Below are 18,590 nucleotides of genomic sequence, written 5' to 3'. Positions count from 1 at the left end.
GGGCCCGGTGTGTGTTATATGGAACTTGGTGTGTGTGTTATATGGGGCTCGGTGTGTGTTATATGGGACTCGGTGTGTGTTATATGGGACTCGGTGTGTGTTATATGGGACTCGGTGTGTGTTATATGGGGCTCGGTGTGTGTTGTATGGGACTCGGTGTGTGTTATATGGGACTCGGTGTGTGTTATATGGGACTCGGTGTGTGTTATATGGGGCTCGGTGTGTGTTATATGGGACTCGGTGTGTGTTATATGGGGCTCGGTGTGTGTTATATGGGACTCGGTGTGTGTTATATGGGACTCGGTGTGTGTTATATGGGACTCGGTGTGTGTTATATGGGGCTCGGTGTGTGTTATATGGGGCTCGGTGTGTGTTATATGGGACTCGGTGTGTCTTATATGGGACCCGGTGTGTGTTATATGGGGCTCGGTGAGTGTTATATGGGGCCCGGTGTGTGTTATATGGAACTTGGTGTGTGTGTTATATGGGGCTCGGTGTGTGTTATATGGGACTCGGTGTGTGTTATATGGGACTCGGTGTGTGTTATATGGGACTCGGTGTGTGTTATATGGGGCTCGGTGTGTGTTATATGGGACTCGGTGTGTGTTATATGGGTCTCGGTGTGTGTTATATGGGGCTCGGTGTGTGTTATATGGGACTCGGTGTGTGTTATATGGGACTCGGTGTGTGTTATATGGGACTCGGTGTGTGTTATATGGGACTCGGTGTGTGTTATATGGGGCTCGGTGTGTGTTATATGGGGCTCGGCGTGTGTTATATGGGGCCCGGCGTGTGTTATATGGGGCTCGGTGTGTGTTATATGGGACTCGGTGTGTGTTATATGGGACTCGGTGTGTGTTATATGGGGCTCGGTGTGTGTTATATGGGGCTCGGTGTGTGTTATATGGGGCTCGGTGTGTGTTATATGGGGCTCGGTGTGTGTTATATGGGACTCGGTGTGTCTTATATGGGACCCGGTGTGTGTTATATGGGGCTCGGTGTGTGTTATATGGGGCTCGGTGTGTGTTATATGGGACTCGGTGTGTGTTATATGGGACTCGGTGAGTGTTATATGGGGCCCGGTGTGTGTTATATGGAACTTGGTGTGTGTGTTATATGGGGCTCGGTGTGTGTTATATGGGACTCGGTGTGTGTTATATGGGACTCGGTGTGTGTTATATGGGACTCGGTGTGTGTTATATGGGGCTCGGTGTGTGTTATATGGGACTCGGTGTGTGTTATATGGGGCTCGGTGTGTGTTATATGGGGCTCGGTGTGTGTTATATGGGACTCGGTGTGTGTTATATGGGGCTCGGTGTGTGTTATATGGGACTCGGTGTGTGTTATATGGGGCTCGGTGTGTGTTGTATGGGACTCGGTGTGTGTTATATGGGACTCGGTGTGTGTTATATGGGACTCGGTGTGTGTTATATGGGACTCGGTGTGTGTTATATGGGACTCGGTGTGTGTTATATGGGACTCGGTGTGTGTTATATGGGACTCGTTGTGTGTTATATGGGGCTCGTTGTGTGTTATATGGGACTTGGTGTGTGTTATATGGGGCCCGGTGTGTGTTATATGGGACTCGGTGTGTGTTATATGGGACTCGGTGTGTGTTATATGGGGCCCGGTGTGTGTTATATGGGGCCCGGCGTGTGATATATGGGGCCCGGTGTGTGTTATATGGGACTCGGTGTGTGTTATATGGGACTCGGTGTGTGTTATATGGGGCCCGGCGTGTGTTATATGGGACTCGGTGTGTGTTATATGGGACTCGGTGTGTGTTATATGGGGCCCGGTGTGTGTTATATGGGGCTCGGTGTGTGTTATATGGGACTCGGTGTGTGTTATATGGGGCCCGGTGTGTGTTATATGGGACTCGGTGTGTGTTATATGGGGACTCGGTGTGCGTTATATGGGACTCGGCGTGTGTTATATGGGACTCGGTGTGTGTTATATGGGACTCGGTGTGTGTTATATGGGGCTCGATGTGTGTTATATGGTGCTCGGTGTGTGTTATATGGTGCTCGGTGTGTGTTATATGGTGCTCGGTGTGTGTTATATGGGACTCGGTGTGTGTTATATGGGGCTCGGTGTGTGTTATATGGGGCTCGGTGTGTGTTATATGGGACTCGGTGTGTGTTATATGGGGCTCGGTGTGTGTTATATGGGACTCGGTGTGTGTTATATGGGGCTCGGTGTGTGTTATATGGGGCTCGGTGTGTGTTATATGGGACTCGGTGTGTGTTATATGGGGCTCGGTGTGTGTTATATGGGGCTCGGTGTGTGTTATATGGGACTCGGTGTGTGTTATATGGGGCTCGGTGTGTGTTATATGGGACTCGGTGTGTGTTATATGGGGCCCGGTGTGTGTTATATGGGTCTCGGTGTGTGTTATATGGGACTCGGTGTGTGTTATATGGGGCTCGGTGTGTGTTATATGGGACTCGGTGTGTGTTATATGGGGCCCGGTGTGTGTTATATGGGACTCGGTGTGTGTTATATGGGACTCGGTGTGTGTTATATGGGACTCGGTGTGTGTTATATGGGACTCGGTGTGTGTTATATGGGACTCGGTGTGTGTTATATGGGGCTCGGTGTGTGTTATATGGGACTCGGTGTGTGTTATATGGGACTCGGTGTGTGTTATATGGGGCCCGGTGTGTGTTATATGGGTCTCGGTGTGTGTTATATGGGACTCGGTGTGTGTTATATGGGACTCGGTGTGTGTTATATGGGACTCGGTGTGTGTTATATGGGACTCGGTGTGTGTTATATGGGACTCGGTGTGTGTTATATGGGGCTCGGTGTGTGTTATATGGGACTCGGTGTGTGTTATATGGGGCTCGGTGTGTGTTATATGGGGCTCGGTGTGTGTTATATGGGACTCGGTGTGTGTTATATGGGTCTCGGTGTGTGTTATATGGGTCTCGGTGTGTGTTATATGGGACTCGGTGTGTGTTATATGGGACTCGGTGTGTGTTATATGGGGCTCGGTGTGTGTTATATGGGACTCGGTGTGTGTTATATGGGGCTCGGTGTGTGTTATATGGGGCTCGGTGTGTGTTATATGGGGCTCGGTGTGTGTTATATGGGGCTCGGTGTGTGTTATATGGGACTCGGTGTGTGTTATATGGGACTCGGTGTGTGTTATATGGGGCCCGGTGTGTGTTATATGGGGCTCGGTGTGTGTTATATGGGACTCGGTGTGTGTTATATGGGGCTCGGTGTGTGTTATATGGGGCTCGGTGTGTGTTATATGGGACTCGGTGTGTGTTATATGCGATTCGGTGTGTGTTATATGGGACTCGGTGTGTGTTATATGGGACTCGGTGTGTGTTATATGGGGCCCGGTGTGTGTTATATGGGACTCGGTGTGTGTTATATGGGACTCGGTGTGTGTTATATGGGGCTCGGTGTGTGTTATATGGGACTCGGTGTGTGTTATATGGGACTCGGTGTGTGTTATATGGGACTCGGTGTGTGTTATATGGGACTCGGTGTGTGTTATATGGGGCTCGGTGTGTGTTATATGGGGCCCGGTGTGTGTTATATGGGACTCGGTGTGTGTTATATGGGGCTCGGTGTGTGTTATATGGGACTCGGTGTGTGTTATATGGGACTCGGTGTGTGTTATATGGGACTCGGTGTGTGTTATTTGGGGCCCGGTGTGTGTTATATGGGACTCGGTGTGTGTTATATGGGGCTCGGTGTGTGTTATATGGGGCTCGGTGTGTGTTATATGGGGCTCGGTGTGTGTTATATGGGACTCGGTGTGTGTTATATGGGACTCGGTGTGTGTTATATGGGGCCCGGTGTGTGTTATATGGGACTCGGTGTGTGTTATATGGGACTCGGTGTGTGTTATATGGGACTCGGTGTGTGTTATATGGGGCTCGGTGTGTGTTATATGGGACTCGGTGTGTGTTATATGGGACTCGGTGTGTGTTATATGGGGCTCGGTGTGTGTTATATGGGGCTCGGTGTGTGTTATATGGGGCCCGGTGTGTGTTATATGGGACTCGGTGTGTGTTATATGGGGCTCGGTGTGTGTTATATGGGACTCGGTGTGTCTTATATGGGACTCGGTGTGTGTTATATGGGGCTCGGTGTGTGTTATATGGGACTCGGTGTGTGTTATATGGGGCTCGGTGTGTGTTATATGGGGCCCGGTGTGTGTTATATGGGTCTCGGTGTGTGTTATATGGGACTCGGTGTGTGTTATATGGGGCTCGGTGTGTGTTATATGGGACTCGGTGTGTGTTATATGGGGCCCGGTGTGTGTTATATGGGACTCGGTGTGTGTTATATGGGACTCGGTGTGTGTTATATGGGACTCGGTGTGTGTTATATGGGACTCGGTGTGTGTTATATGGGACTCGGTGTGTGTTATATGGGACTCGGTGTGTGTTATATGGGACTCGGTGTGTGTTATATGGGGCTCGGTGTGTGTTATATGGGACTCGGTGTGTGTTATATGGGACTCGGTGTGTGTTATATGGGGCCCGGTGTGTGTTATATGGGTCTCGGTGTGTGTTATATGGGACTCGGTGTGTGTTATATGGGACTCGGTGTGTGTTATATGGGACTCGGTGTGTGTTATATGGGACTCGGTGTGTGTTATATGGGACTCGGTGTGTGTTATATGGGGCTCGGTGTGTGTTATATGGGACTCGGTGTGTGTTATATGGGGCTCGGTGTGTGTTATATGGGGCTCGGTGTGTGTTATATGGGACTCGGTGTGTGTTATATGGGTCTCGGTGTGTGTTATATGGGTCTCGGTGTGTGTTATATGGGACTCGGTGTGTGTTATATGGGACTCGGTGTGTGTTATATGGGGCTCGGTGTGTGTTATATGGGACTCGGTGTGTGTTATATGGGGCTCGGTGTGTGTTATATGGGGCTCGGTGTGTGTTATATGGGGCTCGGTGTGTGTTATATGGGGCTCGGTGTGTGTTATATGGGACTCGGTGTGTGTTATATGGGACTCGGTGTGTGTTATATGGGGCCCGGTGTGTGTTATATGGGGCTCGGTGTGTGTTATATGGGACTCGGTGTGTGTTATATGGGGCTCGGTGTGTGTTATATGGGGCTCGGTGTGTGTTATATGGGACTCGGTGTGTGTTATATGCGATTCGGTGTGTGTTATATGGGACTCGGTGTGTGTTATATGGGACTCGGTGTGTGTTATATGGGGCCCGGTGTGTGTTATATGGGACTCGGTGTGTGTTATATGGGACTCGGTGTGTGTTATATGGGGCTCGGTGTGTGTTATATGGGACTCGGTGTGTGTTATATGGGACTCGGTGTGTGTTATATGGGACTCGGTGTGTGTTATATGGGACTCGGTGTGTGTTATATGGGGCTCGGTGTGTGTTATATGGGGCCCGGTGTGTGTTATATGGGACTCGGTGTGTGTTATATGGGGCTCGGTGTGTGTTATATGGGACTCGGTGTGTGTTATATGGGACTCGGTGTGTGTTATATGGGACTCGGTGTGTGTTATTTGGGGCCCGGTGTGTGTTATATGGGACTCGGTGTGTGTTATATGGGGCTCGGTGTGTGTTATATGGGGCTCGGTGTGTGTTATATGGGGCTCGGTGTGTGTTATATGGGACTCGGTGTGTGTTATATGGGACTCGGTGTGTGTTATATGGGGCCCGGTGTGTGTTATATGGGACTCGGTGTGTGTTATATGGGACTCGGTGTGTGTTATATGGGACTCGGTGTGTGTTATATGGGGCTCGGTGTGTGTTATATGGGACTCGGTGTGTGTTATATGGGACTCGGTGTGTGTTATATGGGACTCGGTGTGTGTTATATGGGGCTCGGTGTGTGTTATATGGGGCTCGGTGTGTGTTATATGTGGCCCGGTGTGTGTTATATGGGACTCGGTGTGTGTTATATGGGGCTCGGTGTGTGTTATATGGGACTCGGTGTGTCTTATATGGGACTCGGTGTGTGTTATATGGGGCTCGGTGTGTGTTATATGGGACTCGGTGTGTGTTATATGGGGCTCGGTGTGTGTTATATGGGGCTCGGTGTGTGTTATATGGGGCCCGGTGTGTGTTATATGGGTCTCGGTGTGTGTTATATGGGACTCGGTGTGTGTTATATGGGGCTCGGTGTGTGTTATATGGGACTCGGTGTGTGTTATATGGGGCCCGGTGTGTGTTATATGGGACTCGGTGTGTGTTATATGGGACTCGGTGTGTGTTATATGGGACTCGGTGTGTGTTATATGGGACTCGGTGTGTGTTATATGGGGCTCGGTGTGTGTTATATGGGACTCGGTGTGTGTTATATGGGACTCGGTGTGTGTTATATGGGGCCCGGTGTGTGTTATATGGGTCTCGGTGTGTGTTATATGGGACTCGGTGTGTGTTATATGGGACTCGGTGTGTGTTATATGGGACTCGGTGTGTGTTATATGGGACTCGGTGTGTGTTATATGGGACTCGGTGTGTGTTATATGGGGCTCGGTGTGTGTTATATGGGACTCGGTGTGTGTTATATGGGGCTCGGTGTGTGTTATATGGGGCTCGGTGTGTGTTATATGGGACTCGGTGTGTGTTATATGGGTCTCGGTGTGTGTTATATGGGACTCGGTGTGTGTTATATGGGACTCGGTGTGTGTTATATGGGACTCGGTGTGTGTTATATGGGGCTCGGTGTGTGTTATATGGGACTCGGTGTGTGTTATATGGGGCTCGGTGTGTGTTATATGGGACTCGGTGTGTGTTATATGGGGCTCGGTGTGTGTTATATGGGGCTCGGTGTGTGTTATATGGGACTCGGTGTGTGTTATATGGGACTCGGTGTGTGTTATATGGGGCCCGGTGTGTGTTATATGGGGCTCGGTGTGTGTTATATGGGACTCGGTGTGTGTTATATGGGGCTCGGTGTGTGTTATATGGGGCTCGGTGTGTGTTATATGGGACTCGGTGTGTGTTATATGCGATTCGGTGTGTGTTATATGGGACTCGGTGTGTGTTATATGGGACTCGGTGTGTGTTATATGGGGCCCGGTGTGTGTTATATGGGACTCGGTGTGTGTTATATGGGACTCGGTGTGTGTTATATGGGACTCGGTGTGTGTTATATGGGACTCGGTGTGTGTTATATGGGACTCGGTGTGTGTTATATGGGGCTCGGTGTGTGTTATATGGGGCCCGGTGTGTGTTATATGGGACTCGGTGTGTGTTATATGGGGCTCGGTGTGTGTTATATGGGACTCGGTGTGTGTTATATGGGACTCGGTGTGTGTTATATGGGACTCGGTGTGTGTTATATGGGGCCCGGTGTGTGTTATATGGGACTCGGTGTGTGTTATATGGGGCTCGGTGTGTGTTATATGGGGCTCGGTGTGTGTTATATGGGACTCGGTGTGTGTTATATGGGACTCGGTGTGTGTTATATGGGGCCCGGTGTGTGTTATATGGGACTCGGTGTGTGTTATATGGGACTCGGTGTGTGTTATATGGGACTCGGTGTGTGTTATATGGGGCTCGGTGTGTGTTATATGGGACTCGGTGTGTGTTATATGGGACTCGGTGTGTGTTATATGGGACTCGGTGTGTGTTATATGGGGCTCGGTGTGTGTTATATGTGGCCCGGTGTGTGTTATATGGGACTCGGTGTGTGTTATATGGGACTCGGTGTGTGTTATATGGGGCTCGGTGTGTGTTATATGGGACTCGGTGTGTGTTATATGGGACTCGGTGTGTGTTATATGGGGCCCGGTGTGTGTTATATGGGACTCGGTGTGTGTTATATGGGACTCGGTGTGTGTTATATGGGGCTCGGTGTGTGTTATATGGGACTCGGTGTGTGTTATATGGGGCTCGGTGTGTGTTATATGGGACTCGGTGTGTGTTATATGGGACTCGGTGTGTGTTATATGGGGCACGGTGTGTGTTATATGGGACTCGGTGTGTGTTATATGGGGCACGGTGTGTGTTATATGGGACTCGGTGTGTGTTATATGGGACTCGGTGTGTGTTATATGGGACTCGGTGTGTGTTATACGGGGCCCGGTGTGTGTTATACGGGACTCGGTGTGTGTTATATGGGACTCGGTGTGTGTTATATGGGACTCGGTGTGTGTTATATGGGACTCGGTGTGTGTTATATGGGGCTCGGTGTGTGTTATATGGGGCTCGGTGTGTGTTATATGGGGCCCGGTGTGTGTTATATGGGACTCGGTGTGTGTTATATGGGGCCCGGTGTGTGTTATATGGGGCTCGGTGTGTGTTATATGGGGCTCGGTGTGTGTTATACGGGACTCGGTGTGTGTTATATGGGGCTCGGTGTGTGTTATATGGGACTCGGTGTGTGTTATATGGGGCACGGTGTGTGTTATATGGGACTCGGTGTGTGTTATATGGGACTCGGTGTGTGTTATATGGGACTCGGTGTGTGTTATACGGGGCCCGGTGTGTGTTATATGGGACTCGGTGTGTGTTATATGGGACTCGGTGTGTGTTATATGGGACTCGGTGTGTGTTATACGGGGCCCGGTGTGTGTTATACGGGACTCGGTGTGTGTTATATGGGGCCCGGTGTGTGTTATATGGGGCTCGGTGTGTGTTATATGGGACTCGGTGTGTGTTATATGGGGCCCGGTGTGTGTTATATGGGACTCGGTGTGTGTTATATGGGGCCCGGTGTGTGTTATATGGGGCTCGGTGTGTGTTATATGGGACTCGGTGTGTGTTATATGGGGCCCGGTGTGTGTTATATGGGACTCGGTGTGTGTTATATGGGGCTCGGTGTGTGTTATATGGGACTCGGTGTGTGTTATATGGGGCTCGGTGTGTGTTATATGGGGCTCGGTGTGTGTTATATGGGGCTCGGTGTGTGTTATATGGGACTCGGTGTGTGTTATATGGGACTCGGTGTGTGTTATATGGGACTCGGTGTGTGTTATATGGGCCCGGTGTGTGTTATATGGGACTCGGTGTGTGTTATATGGGACTCGGTGTGTGTTATATGGGACTCGGTGTGTGTTATATGGGGCTCGGTGTGTGTTATATGGGACTCGGTGTGTGTTATATGGGCCCGGTGTGTGTTATATGGGGCACGGTGTGTGTTATATGGGACTCGGTGTGTGTTATATGGGACTCGGTGTGTGTTATATGGGACTCGGTGTGTGTTATATGGGGCTCGGTGTGTGTTATATGGGACTAGGTGTGTGTTATATGGGACTCGGTGTGTGTTATATGGGACTCGGTGTGTGTTATATGGGACTCGGTGTGTGTTATATGGGGCCCGGCGTGTGTTATATGGGGCCCGGTGTGTGTTATATGGGGCCCGGTGTGTGTTATATGGTACTCGGTGTGTGTTATATGGGACTCGGTGTGTGTTATATGGGACTCGGTGTGTGTTATATGGGGCCCGGTGTGTGTTATATGGGGCTCGGTGTGTGTTATATGGGACTCGGTGTGTGTTATATGGGGCCCGGTGTGTGTTATATGGGACTCGGTGTGTGTTATATGGGGCCCGGTGTGTGTTATATGGGACTCGGTGTGTGTTATATGGGGCTCGGTGTGTGTTATATGGGACTCGGTGTGTGTTCTCTGGGGCTCGGTGTGTGTTATATGGGACTCGGTGTGTGTTATATGGGACTCGGTGTGTGTTATATGGGACTCGGTGTGTGTTATATGGGACTCGGTGTGTGTTATATGGGGCCCGGTGTGTGTTATATGGGACTCGGTGTGTGTTATATGGGACTCGGTGTGTGTTATATGGGACTCGGTGTGTGTTATATGGATCTCAGTGTGCGTTACGTGGAGCCCCACCCTTTCCACCTTTGTAAAACATGAAATATTAACACAGCAAACGATCAGTGGATCTCCGTGGAGTTAGCCATGATACTGGAATATTCTGTTTTCCCAACCTTGGATGGATGGGGAATGAATCATCGGAAAAATTAAAGCACTAAGATTTATAAAGTAATCAATTTAATTGTTGCTATTTCCATCAGATGCCGTGTGAATACCTGTCATTGGAGGTGATGGAACGATGGATTATCTGTAGGTATCACCCAGTAACAAGCCCACAGTTTAGAGATAGCAGCCGGGAGATTAATAGGATTGATGATTGAGGCCCTGACACTGAACCCTTTCATCAGAGCGGGAAACAGACAAGCACTGAATGACTGAAGAAATAGAGATTAAAATGAAACAGAAAAAGGAGGTTTATAACGAATATCGGGGTCATAATACAGTAGAGAACCAGGCTGAATACAGAAAGTACAGAGGAGATCGAAGAAAGGGAATAAAAGGACAAAGAGAGAGTTTGAGAATAGATTAGCAGCTAACATAAAAGGGAATCCAAAAGTCGTTTATAAACATATAAATAGTAAAAGGGTAGTCAAAGGAAGGGTGGGACTGATTAGGGACAAAAAAGGAGATCTTGTGGAGGCTGAGGTACTAAATGAATACTTCACATTGGTCTTCACTAGAGAAGAGGATGCTGCCATTGTCGCAGTAAAGGAGGAGGTAGTAGCGATATTGGAGAGGATAAAAATAGATAAAGAGGAGGAATTTAAAAGATTGGCAGTACTCAAAGTCGAAAAGTCACCCGGTCCAGATGGGATGCATCCTAGGTTACTGAGGGCAGTAAGGGTGGAAATTGCGGAGGATCTGGCCACAATCTTCCAATCCTCCTTAGATATGGGGACGGTGTCGGAGGACTGGTGGATTGTAAATGTTACATCCCTGTTCAAAAAAGGGAGAGGGATAAATCCAACAATTACAGGCCAGTCAGTCTCATGTCGATGGTGGGGAAACTATTAGAGACAATAATCCGGGACAAAATTAATTGGAAAAGTTAGAAAAGTCTGGGCTAATAAATGAAAGTCAGCACGGATTTGTTAAAGGAAAATCGTGTGACGAACTTGATCGAGTTCTTTGATGAAGTAACGGAGAGGGTTGATGAGGGTAGTGTGGTTGGTGTTGTGTATATGGACTTTCAAAAGGCATTTGATAAAGTATCACATAATAGACTTGCAAGCAAAATTAAAGTCCATGGGATTAAAGGGACAATGACAGGGTGGATACAAAATTGGCCAAGGGACAGAAAGCAGAGAGTAGTGATGAATGGTTATTTTTCAGACTGGGGGGAAGTTTACAGTGGTGTTCCCCAGGGGTCAGTATTAGGACCACTGCTCTTTTTGATAAATATTAATGACCTGGACTTGGGTATAGAGGGAATAATTACAAAATTTGCAGATAACATGAAACTCAGAAATGTAAACAATGAGGAGGATAGTAAGAGACTTCAGGAGGACATTGACTGGTGAATTGCTGGTTGGGCCTCAGCTGGAGTATCGTGTTCAATTCTGGACACCACACTTTAGGAAGGATGTCAAGGCCTTGGAGAAGGTGCAGAGGAGATTTACTAGAATGGTACCAGGGATGAGGGACTTCAGTTATGTGGAGAGACTGGAGAAGCTGGGGTTGTTCTCCTTCGAGCAGAGAAGGTTAAGGGGAGATTTAATAGAGGTGTTCAAAATCATGACAGGTTTTGACAGAGTAAATAAGGAGAAACTGTACCCATTGGCAGGAGGGTCGGTAACCAGAGGACACAGATTTAAGGTGATTGACAACAGAGCCAGAGGCGACATGAGGAAACATTTTTTTTACGCAGCGAGTTGTGAGGATCTGGAATGCGTTGGCTGACAGGGCGGTGGAAACAGATTCAACAATAATTTTCAAAAGGGAATTGCATTAATAGTTGGAGGAAGCAATGCAGGGCTATGGGGAAAGGGCAGGGGAAAAGACGAATTGGACAGCTCTTTCAAAGAGGCAGCACAGGCACGATGGGCCGAATATCCTCCTGGGCTGGATGATTCCATGCTTACACAGTTGTGCAGGAATTGGATTTGATTTTAAATCTGTATTTGCAACATGGCAGCTGAGTTGTCAAATATCTTTGGTCAATCTCGAAATCTGCGAGTCCATCAGCCATTTAACAAAACTGAAAGCAGACCATGAATTCATACGGAAAACATTTCCACAAACTGAAGTGATCCACACATCTGTCGTAGACCCTCTGTTAATCTCTGTGTGAGAATTCTGCTTCACTTATTCATCATGCTGCTTTATTCCAAATCAATGGTATTTTCACACTGTCGCCAGATCAATAATACATCAGACTGAGACAAGATCAATAATACATCAGACTGAGACAAGATCAATAATATATCAGACTGAGACAAGATCAATAATACATCAGACTGAGACAAGATCAATAATACATCAGACTGAGACAAGATCAATAATACATCAGACTGAGACAAGATCAATAATATATCAGACTGAGACAAGATCAATAATATATCAGACTGAGACAAGATCAATAATACATCAGACTGAGACAAGATCAATAATACATCAGACTGAGACAAGATCAATAATACATCAGACTGAGACAAGATCAATAATATATCAGACTGAGACAAGATCAATAATATATCAGACTGAGACAAGATCAATAATACATCAGACTGAGACAAGATCAACAATACATCAGACTGAGACAAGATCAATAATATATCAGACTGAGACAAGATCAATAATACATCAGACTGAGACAAGATCAATAATATATCAGACTGAGACAAGATCAATAATACATCAGACTGAGACAAGATCAATAATATATCAGACTGAGACAAGATCAATAATATATCAGACTGAGACAAGATCAATAATACATCAGACTGAGACAAGATCAATAATACATCAGACTGAGACAAGATCAATAATACATCAGACTGAGACAAGATCAATAATATATCAGACTGAGACAAGATCAATAATATATCAGACTGAGACAAGATCAATAATACATCAGACTGAGACAAGATCAACAATACATCAGACTGAGACAAGATCAATAATATATCAGACTGAGACGAGATCAATAATACATCAGACTGAGACAAGATCAATAATACATCAGACTGAGAAAAGATCAATAATACATCAGACTGAGACAAGATCAATAATATATCAGACTGAGACAAGATCAATAATACATCAGACTGAGACAAGATCAATAATATATCAGACTGAGACAAGATCAACAATACATCAGACTGAGACAAGATCAATAATACATCAGACTGAGACAAGATCAATAATACATCAGACTGAGACAAGATCAATAATACATCAGACTGAGACTAGATCAATAATACATCAGACTGTGACGAGTCCAATAATATATCAGACTGTGACTGGTCCAAAAAAACATCAGACTGTGACGAGTCCAATAATATATCAGACTGTGACTCGTCCAATAATATATCAGACTGTGACTCGTCCAATAATACATCAGACTGTGACTGGTCCAATAATATATCAGACTGTGACTGGTCCAATAATATATCAGACTGTGACCAGTCCAATAATATATCAGACTGTGACTAGTCCAATAATATATCAGACTGTGACTGGTCCAACAATACATCAGACTGTGACTGGTCCAACAACACATCAGACTGTGACTGGTCCAATAATACATCAGACTGTGACTGGTCCAACAATACATCAGACTGTGACTAGTCCAATAATATATCAGACTGTGACTAGTCCAATAATATATCAGACTGTGACTGGTCCAATAATACATCAGAATGTGACTGGTCCAATAATATATCAGACTGTGACTGGTCCAATAATATATCAGACTGTGACTAGTCCAATAATATATCAGACTGTGACCGGTCCAACAATATATCAGACTGTGACTAGTCCAATGATATATCAGACTGTGACGAGTCCAATAATATATCAGACTGTGACTAGTCCAATAATATATCAGACTGTGACTAGTCCAATAATATATCAGAGTGTGACCAGTCCAATAATATATCAGACTGTGACTAGTCCAATAATATATCAGACTGTGACTGGTCCAATAATATATCAGACTGTGACTAGTCCAATAACATATCAGACTGTGACGAGTCCAATAATATATCAGACTGTGACTGGTCCAAAAAAACATCAGACAGTGACGAGTCCAATAATATATCAGACTGTGATGAGTCCAATAATATATCAGACTGTGACTCGTCCAATAATACATCAGACTGTGACCAGTCCAATAATATATCAGACTGTGACGAGTCCAATAATATATCAGACTGTGACTGGTCCAACAATACATCAGACTGTGACTGGTCCAACAATGCATCAGACTGTGACTGGTCCAATAATACATCAGACTGTGACTAGTCCAACAATATATCAGACTGTGACTAGTCCAATAATACATCAGACTGTGACTAGTCCAATAATATATCAGACTGTGACTAGTTCAATAATACATCAGACTGAGACAAGATCAATAATACATCAGACTGAGACAAGATCAACAATACATCAGACTGAGACAAGATCAATAATACATCAGACTGAGACAAGATCAATAATATATCAGACTGAGACTAGATCAATAATATATCAGACTGTGACGAGTTCAATAATATATCAGACTGTGACTGGTCCAAAAAAACATCAGACTGTGACGAGTCCAATAATATATCAGAGTGTGACGAGTCCAATAATATATCAGACTGTGACTCGTCCAATAATACATCAGACTGTGACTGGTCCAATAATATATCAGACTGTGACTGGTCCAATAATATATCAGACTGTGACCAGTCCAATAATATATCAGACTGTGACTAGTCCAATAATATATCAGACTGTGACTGGTCCAACAATACATCAGACTGTGACTAGTCCAATAATATATCAGACTGTGACTGGTCCAACAACACATCAGACTGTGACTGGTCCAATAATACATCAGACTGTGACTGGTCCAACAATACATCAGACTGCGACTGGTCCAATAATATATCAGACTGTGACTAGTCCAATAATATATCAGACTGTGACTAGTCCAATAATATATCAGACTGTGACTAGTCCAATAATATATCAGACTGTGACTAGTCCAATAATATATCAGACTGTGACTAGTCCAATAATATATCAGACTGTGACGAGTCCAATAATATATCAGACTGTGACTGGTCCAATAATATATCAGACTGTGACTAGTCCAATAATATATCAGACTGTGACGAGTCCAATAATATATCAGACTGTGACTGGTCCAAAAAAACATCAGACTGTGACGCGTCCAATAATATATCAGACTGTGACGAGTCCAATAATATATCAGACTGTGACTCGTCCAATAATACATCAGAATGTGACCAGTCCAATAATATATCAGACTGTGAATAGTCCAATAATATATCAGACTGTGACTGGTCCAACAATACATCAGACTGTGACTGGTCCAACAATGCATCAGACTGTGACTGGTCCAATAATACATCAGACTGTGACTAGTCCAATAATATATCAGACTGTGACTAGTCCAATAATACATCAGACTGTGACTTGTCCAATAATATATCAGACTGTGACTAGTTCAATAATACATCAGACTGTGACTAGTCCAATAATATATCAGACTGTGACTGGTCCAATAATATATCAGACTGTGACTAGTCCAATAATATATCAGACTGTGACTCGTCCAATAATATATCAGACTGTGACTAGTCCAATAATACATCAGACTGTGACTGGTCCAATAATATATCAGACTGTGACCGGTCCAATAATATATCAGACTGTGACTGGTCCAATAATATATCAGACTGTGACGAGTCCAATAATATATCAGACTGTGACTGGTCCAATAATATATCAGACTGTGACTAGTCCAATAATATATCAGACTGTGACGAGTCTAATAATACATCAGACTGTGACGAGTCCAATAATATATCAGACTGTGACTGGTCCAATAATACATCAGACTGTGACGAGTCCAATAATATATCAGACTGTGACTAGTCCAATAATATATCAGACTGTGACGAGTCCAATAATACATCAGACTGTGACTAGTCCAATAATATATCAGACTGTGACCAGTCCAATAATACATCAGACTGTGACTCATCCAATAATATATCAGACTGTGACTAGTCCAATAATATATCAGACTGTGACTAGTCCAATAATATATCAGACTGTGACGAGTCCAATAATACATCAGACTGTGACTAGTCCAATAATATATCAGACTGTGACCAGTCCAATAATACATCAGACTGTGACTCGTCCAATAATATATCAGACTGTGACTAGTCCAATAATACATCAGACTGTGACTGGTCCAATAATATATCAGACTGTGACGAGTCCAATAATATATCAGACTGTGACTCGTCCAATAGTACATCAGACTGTGACAAGTCCAAAAATATATCAGACTGTGACAAGTCCAATAATACATCAGACTGTGACTAGTCCAATAATATATCAGACTGTGACTCGTCCAATAATATATTAGACTGTGACCAGTCCAATAATATATCAGACTGTGACTGGTCCAATAATACATCAGAATGTGACTAGTCCAATAATACATCAGACTGTGACTGGTCCAATAATATATCAGACTGTGACTAGTCCAATAATACATCAGACTGTGACTAGTCCAATAATATATCAGACTGTGACTAGTCCAATAATACATCAGACTGTGACTAGTCCAATAATATATCAGACTGTGACCAGTCCAATAATATATCAGACTGTGACTGGTCCAATAATACATCAGACTGTGACTAGTCCAATAATATATCAGACTGTGACCAGTCCAATAATATATCAGACTGTGACTCGTCCAATAATACATCAGAATGTGACCAGTCCAATAATATATCAGACTGTGACTAGTCCAATAATATATCAGACTGTGACTGGTCCAACAATACATCAGACTGTGACTGGTCCAACAATGCATCAGACTGTGACTGGTCCAATAATACATCAGACTGTGACTAGTCCAACAATATATCAGACTGTGACTAGTCCAATAATACATCAGACTGTGACTAGTCCAATAATATATCAGACTGTGACTAGTTCAATAATACATCAGACTGAGACAAGATCAATAATACATCAGACTGAGACAAGATCAACAATACATCAGACTGAGACAAGATCAATAATACATCAGACTGAGACAAGATCAATAATATATCAGACTGAGACGAGATCAATAATATATCAGACTGTGACGAGTCCAATAATATATCAGACTGTGACTGGTCCAAAAAAACATCAGACTGTGACGAGTCCAATAATATATCAGACTGTGACGAGTCCAATAATATATCAGACTGTGACTCGTCCAATAATACATCAGACTGTGACTGGTCCAATAATATATCAGACTGTGACTGGTCCAATAATATATCAGACTGTGACCAGTCCAATAATATATCAGACTGTGACTAGTCCAATAATATATCAGACTGTGACTGGTCCAACAATACATCAGACTGTGACTAGTCCAATAATATATCAGACTGTGACTGTTCCAACAACACATCAGACTGTGACTGGTCCAATAATACATCAGACTGTGACTGGTCCAACAATACATCAGACTGTGACTGGTCCAATAATATATCAGACTGTGACTAGTCCAATAATATATCAGACTGTGACTAGTCCAATAATATATCAGACTGTGACTAGTCCAATAATATATCAGACTGTGACCAGTCCAATAATATATCAGACTGTGACTGGTCCAATAATATATCAGACTGTGACTAGTCCAATAATATATCAGACTGTGACGAGTCCAATAATATATCAGACTGTGACTGGTCCAAAAAAACATCAGACTGTGACGCGTCCAATAATATATCAGACTGTGACGAGTCCAATAATATATCAGACTGTGACTCGTCCAATAATACATCAGAATGTGACCAGTCCAATAATATATCAGACTGTGAATAGTCCAATAATATATCAGACTGTGACTGGTCCAACAATACATCAGACTGTGACTGGTCCAACAATGCATCAGACTGTGACTGGTCCAATAATACATCAGACTGTGACTAGTCCAATAATATATCAGACTGTGACTAGTCCAATAATACATCAGACTGTGACTTGTCCAATAATATATCAGACTGTGACTAGTTCAATAATACATCAGACTGTGACTAGTCCAATAATATATCAGACTGTGACTGGTCCAATAATATATCAGACTGTGACTAGTCCAATAATATATCAGACTGTGACTCGTCCAATAATATATCAGACTGTGACTAGTCCAATAATACATCAGACTGTGACTGGTCCAATAATATATCAGACTGTGACTGGTCCAATAATATATCAGACTGTGACTGGTCCAATAATATATCAGACTGTGACGAGTCCAATAATATATCAGACTGTGACTGGTCCAATAATATATCAGACTGTGACTAGTCCAATAATACATCAGACTGTGACGAGTCTAATAATACATCAGACTGTGACGAGTCCAATAATATATCAGACTGTGACTGGTCCAATAATACATCAGACTGTGACGAGTCCAATAATATATCAGACTGTGACTAGTCCAATAATATATCAGACTGTGACGAGTCCAATAATACATCAGACTGTGACTAGTCCAATAATATATCAGACTGTGACCAGTCCAATAATACATCAGACTGT

The 18,590-nt window shown here is 44.3% G+C and overlaps 1 protein-coding gene across 1 annotated transcript in view; it reads left to right on the top strand.

Moving 5' to 3' along the window:
- Window positions 1-18,590, top strand: part of LOC137311304 (nck-associated protein 1-like) — a gene marked incomplete at its 3' end in the record, with an annotated part of 322,061 nt that overhangs the window by 21,814 nt on the left and 281,657 nt on the right. The window contains exon 4 of the mRNA XM_067978594.1: window positions 9,986-10,034. Within this exon, the coding sequence (XP_067834695.1) occupies window positions 9,986-10,034 (49 nt within the window). The remainder of the gene's footprint in view (window positions 1-9,985; window positions 10,035-18,590) is intronic.

This window comes from Heptranchias perlo, unplaced genomic scaffold (assembly GCF_035084215.1).
Source record: "Heptranchias perlo isolate sHepPer1 unplaced genomic scaffold, sHepPer1.hap1 HAP1_SCAFFOLD_323, whole genome shotgun sequence".
In the NCBI taxonomy this organism is placed as follows: Eukaryota; Metazoa; Chordata; class Chondrichthyes; order Hexanchiformes; family Hexanchidae; genus Heptranchias; species Heptranchias perlo.
Note: the sequence above shows the minus strand (reverse complement) of the source record. Positions and strands in the feature narration are given on the sequence as shown.